This window comes from Lucilia sericata, unplaced genomic scaffold (genome assembly GCF_015586225.1).
Source record: "Lucilia sericata isolate MDLA Ls3-8-SP2 unplaced genomic scaffold, ASM1558622v1 Contig001037F_arrow, whole genome shotgun sequence".
Lineage (NCBI taxonomy): Eukaryota > Metazoa > Arthropoda > Insecta > Diptera > Calliphoridae > Lucilia > Lucilia sericata.
Genome location: NW_023995018.1, coordinates 13,466 through 23,526, shown reverse-complemented (window position 1 = coordinate 23,526; position 10,061 = coordinate 13,466). Strand labels below are relative to the sequence as shown.

Below are 10,061 nucleotides of genomic sequence, written 5' to 3'. Positions count from 1 at the left end.
TAGTCTATAGTCTAGTCTATAGTCTAGTCTATAGTCTAGTCTATAGTCTAGTCTATAGTCTAATCTATAGTCTAGTCTATAGTCTAGTCTATAGTCTAGTCTATAGTCTAGTCTATAGTCTAGTCTATAGTCTAGTCTATAGTCTAGTCTATAGTCTAGTCTATAGTCTAGTCTATAGTCTAGTCTAGTCTAGTCTATAGTCTAGTCTATAGTCTAGTCTATAGTCTAGTCTATAGTCTAGTCTATAGTCTAGTCTATAGTCTAGTCTATAGTCTAGTCTATAGTCTAGTCTTATAGTCTAGTCTATAGTCTAGTTATAGTCTAGTCTATAGTCTAGTCTATAGTCTAGTCTATAGTCTAGTCTATAGTCTAGTCTATAGTCTAGTCTATAGTCTAGTCTATAGTCTAGTCTATAGTCTAGTCTATAGTCTAGTCTATAGTCTAGTCTATAGTCTAGTCTATAGTCTAGTCTATAGTCTAGTCTATAGTCTAGTCTATAGTCTAGTCTATAGTCTAGTCTATAGTCTAGTCTATAGTCTAGTCTATAGTCTAGTCTATAGTCTAGTATATAGTCTAGTCTATAGTCTAGTCTAGTCTATAGTCTAGTCTAGTCTATAGTCTAGTCTATAGTCTAGTCTATAGTCTAGTCTATAGTCTAGTCTAGTAGTCTAGTCTAGTCTAGTCTAGTCTATAGTCTAGTCTATAGTCTAGTCTATAGTCTAGTCTATAGTCTAGTCTATAGTCTAGTCTATAGTCTAGTCTATAGTCTAGTCTATAGTCTAGTCTATAGTCTAATCTATAGTGTAGTCTAGTCAGTCTAGTCTAGTCTATAGTCTAATAAATAGTCTAGTCTTGTCTAGTATTGTCTAGTCTAGTCTAGTCGAGTCTAGTCTAGTCTAGTCTAGTCGAGTCGAGTCTGGTCTACAGTCTACAGTCTTGTCTAGTCTAGCCTATAGTCTAGTCTAATCTATAGACTATAGGATAGTCTATATTCTATTGTATAGTCTGGCCTATAGTCTAGTCTATAGCCAAGTCTATAGTTTAGTCAATAGTCTAGTCTACAGTTTAGTTTATAGTCTAGTCTATAGTCTATTCTAGACTCTAGTCTATAGTGTAGTTTATAGTCTAGTCTATAGTCTAGTCTAGTCTGCAGCCTAGTCTATTGTAACGTCTATAATCAAGTCCATAGTTTAGTCTACTGTTTAGTTTATAGTCTGGTCTATAGTATATGTTTATGACTTACGGAATTTTTCGGGAGACAAATTCCTTAGCAATGGCTGTGTTTTGATGATTTTGTTTACTATTTCTCCACGTCTCAATCATTCTGTGATTAAAACTATTTCATACTTAAAAGTGCAAAAAATGTCTCTTTATTCAAAAATTTCACGTTTACAAATTGTTGCTACTTAAATTCTATATTTAACGATAGTTAATAATAAATACCTTGCTTCCATCAATCTCCATTTATATCCCCCACTCCTGCAATGGTATAATTTATGCCAGCATGTTGGGTAGCTGAGGCCCAACTACGTCGGGGTAAAATCCTGCCAAAATTAAAGTATTTTTGCCTTAATTTCTCTTTAATTTCATCTTCATTCATTATAGCGCTAGCTTCTCGAAAATTCAAAAATATTCTTCCCTTTTCATCGGTTTTAATGGGTAGGATTTCAGTACAAACATTGCGTGCTTTTAGGAGGAACCCTTCCTGCTCGGCGGCGGAGTTTTCACTCTCATTATTTTCCTCATTTTCATCTTTATCATTACAAACTTTGGCATGATTATCCAGTCTTGAGTCTACCGATTGAGAACGTGAATGTTTACTATTGGCTGCTGTATGACAATGTTTTTTCTTGTTGCGCAAACAAAAGGGATCACGATCACTGGCCTTGACATATTGCACTATGGGCCGGTTAACACCCCATTTAGGACGTTCATCTATTTTGTTGTGGGCCTCTTTGGGGTTACGTTTTTTATCTTTATCTTTAGATTTGGCCTTGAAAGTAGTGGTTGTTGTGGTCGTAGTAGTGGTAGTGGTCTCATGATCTTTATCAGCTTCTTTGGCAGGTTTGGTTTTTGTCTTGGCTGTATGAGTAGTGGTGGTAGTGGAGACTTCGCGTTTTAGCAAAACTTTATAAAAGTTGTCGTGGAACAGGCATAGATCACAGTTTAGTGGTAATTCTGTTTGTGTCTCCACATCTTGACTAATTTTGGACTCTTGTTGGTCCTTCGAGTCCTCTGAGGATTCACTGAGCGATTGCTTGGAACGATTGATTAAGGGTATTAATGCCAGTTTATTTGAATCTTCCTCGGGTTCGGCAAACTCCACCTGTTTTCCCAGATTCTCGCGTGTACTCTTCTCTTGAGGTTTTCCTTGGTTTTCAAATATATCATTGACGGTTTGGGTACCTTTTTCTATGTCTTCCACCTTATCCGGTTGATAACCATCTTCGGTGTAAATGGAAGTATCGGTCCTCTGGGTATAAGCTCCTCCTGTTGTTTTTGAAAAATCGTCTGTTGTTGAGGCTGCTGTGGTAGGCTTAAGATGTTGCTGCATTAGATAAGTGGCAATTTGTAGATTACCTATAGCAGTCTGCAACCCCAAAATATCCGAAGTAACTGGCAGTGGTATGAGTGTAGCAGGCTGCATAATGACTACATTTTCTCCTGCTGGAGTGGTTTGTTTTTTGGTGTCTGTTGTAGGAGTTGGGGTAATGGGTTTGCTAAAGGCTCTTCTGAGATTAATGGGAGTGCCGATTAAAACCTTTTCCTCCTGTTGTTGTTGCGGTTCTTTTTCAGCCTGTGTGAGAACTGGTGTGTCAGGTTGCGACACCCTTGCTTGTTCTTCTTCTGCATCAATGGAGAGGACTTTTAATAATTCTTTGGGATTTTCTGCTCTAGATTCGTCAGTCCGCACGGCTTCATTGCTTTCCATTTCTTGACTTTCTTCTTCCTCCTGTTGTAGCTTCCTATTCCTTTTCTTTAGTTTTTCCATTTTGGCAGCCTGTTCGGCCTTGGCTATGGCATCTAGCATGGCTTGCTGTTTCCTCTTTTGCATTTCTTCCTTTTCTAACTGCTGTCTTCTTTCCATATCCAAACGTTCTTGCTCCATTTGCTTTTGTTTTCTTACACGCTCTTCTTCCAGTAGCTCTTCCTGTCTATGTCTTTCCAATTCCCATCGGCGCATGGATTCTCGTTCCTGCAGCTGTTGTTTGATAGCCATGTGATACTCAGCAGCTTTGCGTTTCTTATCCAAACGTTCGGCCATTACGTGTGGTTCTATGGGAGCATTTTGTCCTCTAAGATAGCAAGAAGATTGCAGAGATTGAGTATCATCTTCACTATCCTTTAAATCATGGAGACCACGACTTAGCCATCCTGGACCATATTGTTGTTGCAAATGTTTACTGTGACTATCCTGGTTTTGGTTATAACACCATTTGGCTCGTTCACGTTCCTCTTGGGTATGCTGGGTATAAATTTCTGATTCATCGGTATGATGTATTTGATAAGTATTCGAAGTGGATACATCACGGTTCGGAGTAGAAGGAGAATTAGAGGACTCATAGAAACTATAAAAAAACCAAAACCAATTATAAGTAAATATAAGAAATTCCTTTAGGATTACTCACCCTCCCTGCTGGTAACCTTTCACATTTTGCTGTAACTCCAAACCATCATCTGTCATAGGCCACCACTAGCTGCTGGTGTTGTTGTTGTTGCTGTGAACCCCTTCTCCCCTTAACAATATAAGTTTTATTTAGAACATGTTCGTCATTTTGAGTTTGTTGACCTTTCACCGTCCTCAACAATTGCTGCTGTTGTTGTTGTTGATTTATTATTGATCTTTTACTTCTTCTGCCCATATATTCCAAACCTTCTGCCGATATTAAACTGTTGCTGTCAACAGCACTTGCTACACTCTCCACCTGACTAGCGCCATCATTAAACCAAATATTAGGGGTGTGTATATTTTTAGGAGAATCACTTAAATAGCCTGAAGTGTCTTCTTCCTGGCAACCATTCGCTGGATTCCCTGGCAATACCTGTAACTGATTGTTTAGTCGATGATGGTGTTGTTGTTGTTGTTGCTGCTGGTTACCAGGATCCCCACTAATAAGTTGTGTGTTATGTGGATTTATAGCTAACTTTAAAGGAATTTTATCCTGCTGCTGTTGTTGCTGCTGCTGCTGCTGCTGTTGATTATAGGAAAAATAGTCACCCCGGTGACGTATGACGGGCAAACTAGGACTACGTATACGTTGCATATGTGTATTTTGATTTTGTATTCTACCCTTGGCTGTTTGCAAAGTATTGGGCATTAGTTCCACATAAGAATATTTACGTTGTCCAGGTTGTTGCGACATCATACTAGTAGTATTATGACGTTGATTTAATAAAGGCGCTCGTCCCGGATGATGGCTGTTCCTTCTCATTTTCATATAAGGCTGTAAATCATCCTCAAAATCTCCTTCATGTCCCATATCATCTAAGAAGTCTTCATCATCTCGATCAATATAATTATTCATGTAATCCTCTGGTCCTCTTTTCACCAACTGGTTATCTACAGCTGGCTGGGATTGTTGGAGTTGAGGTCTTTGTTTGGAATTGGGGTTTCTGTTATTAGAGGATTGCATATTATTATTGTAGGATTGTTGTTGCTGTTGCTGCTGCTGCTGTTGTTGTTGATATAAATGTTGCCTTGAGCTTCTCTTAGAGGTCTGACTCAGATCCAGGTTGGAGTAGTAAGTGCGTATGGAAGTGCGTTCTATTTTCTGGTGATGATGTGTGGAAGATGATGATTGCATAGAGGAGGAAAACATTTCATCCAATTTGGCAATCTCCTCTAGAAGAAGTAAAGAACATAAGATAAACTTTTCTGAGAAAATCTTTTCTTATAGAAAACCCCAGCGAGTCACAGAGCCTTTTCCTTTACAGAAAAACTCTGAGAGTCACATAGATTTGTTAAACAGAAAAATTTTGGAAGTCACAATCTCCTCTAGAAGAAGTAAAGAACATAAGATAAACTTTTCTGAGAAAATCTTTTCTTATAGAAAACCCCAGCGAGTCACAGAGCCTTTTTCTTTACAGAAAAACTCTGGGAGTCACATAGATTTTTTAAACAGACAAATTTTTGGGGTCACAGAATGTTTTACTGTGGAAAAACTCAAAGAAACGCGGAGTCATTTTCAATAGAAGAATTCTGAGAGAAAAACTGGGAATGACAGAAGCTTTCTATAAAAGAACTTGGAAAGTACTCGAATCCTTTTCTATAGAAAAACTCTGCGAGTCACCGAGGCTTTTTCCATATAAAAACTCTGAGAACCAGAGAGGCTTTTTCCATGGAAAAACTCTGAGATTCAGAGAGGTTTTTTCTATAGAAAAACTCTCTGACTCTCAGAGTCAGAGAGATTTATTTTTATAGAAAAACTCTGGAAGTTCTATAAACGAACTTTGAAAATCCCCGAAGCCTTTCCTATATAAAAACTCAGAGAGTCCCCGAGGCCTTTTCAATAGAAATACTCTGGGAGTAACAAAGGCTTTTTCTATAGAAAAGCTCTGAGAGTCAGAGAGGCTTTTCTATAGAAAAACTCTGACAGGCAAAGACGCCTTTTCCATGGAAAAACTCTAAGATTCACAGAGAATTTCTCTATAAATATATTGGAGAGTCAGAGAGGCTTTTTTTATAGAAAAACTCTGGGAGTCACATATGCTTTTTATATAGAAAAACTCTAATATGGAGAGAGATTTTTCAATAAAACAACTCTGGCAGTCATAGAGGCTTTTTCCATAGAAAAACTCTAGGGATCACAATGGCTTTTTCCACAGAAAAACTTTTTAAGTCACAGAGCCTTTTTCTGTACAAAAACTATGGGAGTTACAGAAGCTTTTTCTATTAAAAAAACTCTGAGAGTCAAAGAGTCAAAAGCTCCAGGAGTCACAGATCCGTTTTCTATAGAATTTATTTATAAACTCCTTACAAATCCTTTTGAATAAGCAAATCAATCCTTTCTTGTCACTTTTACTTTAACTCACCCTTTTCTTTAGCCCATTGTTGTTTCTTTATATCTAATAACGTGTGATTTTGCCGGCCTTCAGCTCCCGTAATCATGCCTTTAATGACACACAAAATAAAAATTATATACCGGTCAATGTTTTATTTTTACAACAAAAATTTTTTGCTTCAATTAAAAGTTCATTGCCTCAAAGGTCAATAAATTCTTAAATAAAACACTGCTATACAAAATTTGCTACTTTTTCACTCAACACCCGGAAATACCTTTAGTTTCGTGCAAAGTCTTAAACAAGACTAAAGTCAAAAATAAAAGTTTTCTATTAGTTTTGCGAATTATGTACAATCAGTGATAAATTCCTTTGAATAAACTGAAAATTCCTTTTATTATTATTTTATTATTTTTGGTTTCCTTGTCACTAAATTGTTGTTAACTGTTTTAGCTAAAGTTTCGTATTAATAATTTTGTGTATTGGCATTTTCAATTCGTAGAAGGTTGTCCTGGGCAACCAATACCAAACAAACCATGTGGCAAGTTCGTTTCGAACACATGGGTGATAAACAAAATATATTTCGTGTGAATACATATACGGAAAAAAAGCTTTGACTGTTTTGTTTGTTTACACTTGTTGTGGTAGAGTGAAAGCCTGAGGAAAGCGGTAATGTTTAAAGTGGGTACTTTTAAATTATTTTTGTAGTTTTCAGGGGGTTTTCACTGTATTTGGGTTTCATTATAAAATTATGTTATTTTTTTGATTTTCGTTAAAGTTTATGGTTTTCACGTTGTGTTTATGTTGTCATTTATTTCCTTTAAAACGAACGTCTGCCATAATTTTTTGTGGAGTATGAAGTCCTTGCACTGATTACAAAGTCTGACGTACATATGTTTGTATGCACATAGTTATTCATTATACCCTACACCACTTTAGTGGGGAGGGTATATTGAATTTGTGCTGATGTTTGTAACATACAAAAATATTCGTCCTAGACCCACCTTAAAGTATACCAATCGATTAAGCTATGTCCGTCCGTCCGTCTGGCTGGCTGGCTGGCTGTCCATGTAAACCTTGTGCGCAAGGTACAGGTCGCAATTTTCAAGATAATTGGATTAAATTTGGCACGCACGTTTTATTTGACCCAAGGACGAAGCCTGTTGAAAATGGTTAAAATCGGTCCACTATTTCACCTAGCCCCCATAGAACAGAACCCCCCGAAAAGGGCTTCTGAGCTCATAATTATGTTAAATATACAGATATATCGATAAATTACAGCACAACTAAGTTTTATAGAAGTCTTGATGACCCTACCAAATTTCATAAAGATCGGGCCCCATTTGACCCTAGCTCCCATACAAAGTCCCCATCATATAAATATATTCACAAAATTTTATCGGGCTTGGTCCATATTTGCCCCTAGCCCTCATATAAAGCCTCTTTCAGAAAATTAGTTTTTCATCCATAAATTGCTTAAATGTATCGGAACAAGGGAATATTGAAGATAAATGCGATATTATGAAAAATAAATCACATTTAATATTCATAACTGGTATAGGGTATCATATGGTCGGCCACGCCCGCCTATACTTTCTTACTTGTTTTTGTTTTAAAATAATTTCCTTTAATAGCAATGCATGAATGTTTTTGTTTAAATTAGAAAGGGTTTCACAAAAAAATTAGTGACTACATTATTATAACACACAGTGAACTTGGCTACTAAGGAGGCCAGCAAAATTGAACTAAACTGAACTAGAACTGAAACTAGAAATGAACTAGAACTGAACTAGAACTGAACTAGAACTGAACTAGAACTGAACTAGAACTGAACTAGAACTGAACTAGAACTGAACTAGAACTGAACTAGAACTGAACTAGAACTGAACTAGAACTGAACTAGAACTGAACTAGAACTGAACTAGAACTGAACTAGAACTGAACTAGAACTGAACTAGAACTGAACTAACTGAGAACTGAACTAGAACTGAACACTGAACTAGAACTGAACTAGAACTGAACTAGAACTGAACTAGAACTGAACTAGAACTGAACTAGAACTGAACTAGAACTGAACTAGAACTGAACTAGAACTGAACTAGAACTGAACTAGAACTGAACTAGAACTGAACTAGAACTGAACTAGAACTGAACTAGAACTGAACTAGAACTGAACTAGAACTGAACTAGAACTGAACTAGAACTGAACTAGAACTGAACTAGAACTGAACTAGAACTGAACTAGAACTGAACTAGAACTGAACTAGAACTGAACTAGAACTGAACTAGAACTGAACTAGAACTGAACTAGAACTGAACTAGAACTGAACTAGAACTGAACTAGAACTGAACTAGAACTGACCTAAACTGGAACTAGAACTGAACTAGAACTGAACTAGAACTGAACTAGAACTGAACTAGAACTGAACTAGAACTGAACTAGAACTGAACTAGAACTGAACTAGAACTGAACTAGAACTGAACTAGAACTGAACTAGAACTGAACTAGAACTGAACTAGAACTGAACTAGAACTGAACTAGACTGAACTAGACTGAACTAGAACTGAACTAGAACTGAACTAGAACTGAACTAGAACTGAACTAGAACTGAACTAGAACTGAACTAGAACTGAACTAGAACTGAACTAGAACTGAACTAGAACTGAACTAGAACTGAACTAGAACTGAACTAGAACTGAACTAGAACTGAACTAGAACTGAACTAGAACTGAACTAGAACTGAACTAGAACTGAACTAGAACTGAACTGAACTGAACTAGAACTGAACTAGAACTGAACTAGAACGAACTAGAACTGAACTAGAACTGAACTAGAACTGAACTAGAACTGAACTAGAACTGAACTAGAACTGAACTAGAACTGAACTAGAACTGAACTAGAACTGAACTAGAACTGAACTAGAACTGAACTAGAACTGAACTAGAACTGAACTAGAACTGAACTAGAACTGAACTAGAACTGAACTAGAACTGAACTAGAACTGAACTAGAACTGAACTAGAACTGAACTAGAACTGAACTAGACTAGAACTAGAACTGAACTAGAACTGAACTAGAACTGAACTAGAACTGAACTAGAACTGAACTAGAACTGAACTAGAACTGAACTAGAACTGAACTAGAACTGAACTAGAACTGAACTAGAACTGAACTAGAACTGAACTAGAACTGAACTAGAACTGAACTAGAACTGAACTAGAACTGAACTAGAACTGAACTAGAACTGAACTAGAACTGAACTAGAACTGAACTAGAACTGAACTAGAACTGAACTAGAACTGAACTAGAACTGAACTAGAACTGAACTAGAACTGAACTAGAACTGAACTAGAACTGAACTAGAACTGAACTAGAACTGAACTAGAACTGAACTAGAACTGAACTAGAACTGAACTAGAACTGAACTAGAACTAGAACTGAACTAGAACTGAACTAGAACTAGAACTAGAACTGAACTAGAACTAGAACTGAACTAGAACTAGAACTAGAACTGAACTAGAACTAGAACTGAACTAGAACTGAACTAGAACTGAACTAGAACTGAACTAGAACTGAACTAGAACTGAACTAGAACTCAACTAGAACTGAACTAGAACTGAACTAGAACTGAACTAGAACTGAACTAGAACTGAACTAGAACTGAACTAGAACTGAACTAGAACTGAACTAGAACTGAACTAGAACTGAACTAGAACTGAACTAGAACTGAACTAGAACTGAACTAGAACTGAACTAGAACTGAACTAGAACTGAACTAGAACTGAACTAGAACTGAACTAGAACTGAACTAGAACTGAACTAGAACTGAACTAGAACTGAACTAGAACTGAACTAGAACTGAACTAGAACTGAACTAGAACTGAACTAGAACTGAACTAGAACTGAACTAGAACTGAACTAGAACTGAACTAGAACTGAAAACTGAACTAGAACTGAACTAGAACTGAACTAGAACTGAACTAGAACTGAACTAGAACTGAACTAGAACTGAACTAGAACTGAACTAGAACTGAACTAGAACTGAACTAGAGTTGAACTAG

General features: G+C 36.7%; 1 protein-coding gene across 1 annotated transcript; it reads right to left on the bottom strand.

The window, feature by feature from the left end:
• Positions 1–1,453: 1,453 nt before the first annotated feature.
• On the bottom strand, positions 1,454–6,109 carry LOC119609689 (putative mediator of RNA polymerase II transcription subunit 26). The gene is made up of 3 exons (XM_037964562.1): positions 6,034–6,109; positions 3,700–4,843; positions 1,454–3,569 (listed from the first exon to the last, which is right to left on the bottom strand). Exons 1-3 carry the CDS (start codon positions 6,107–6,109, stop codon positions 1,454–1,456), a joined length of 3,336 nt encoding a protein of 1,111 aa, XP_037820490.1.
• Positions 6,110–10,061: the final 3,952 nt, after the last annotated feature.

What these genes read in the sequence shown, in the direction of transcription:
- LOC119609689 (XM_037964562.1), bottom strand. Translation starts at nt 6,109, where the DNA reads ATGATTACGGGAGCTGAAGGCCGGCAAAATCACACGTTATTAGATATA. An exon ending in ACAATGGGCTAAAGAAAAGG is followed by an intron (nt 4,844 to 6,033) that starts GTGAGTTAAAGT and finishes TACTTCTTCTAG; the next exon opens with AGGAGATTGCCAAATTGGAT. An exon ending in CAACAACAACAACACCAGCA is followed by an intron (nt 3,570 to 3,699) that starts GCTAGTGGTGGC and finishes GTTTTTTTATAG; the next exon opens with TTTCTATGAGTCCTCTAATT.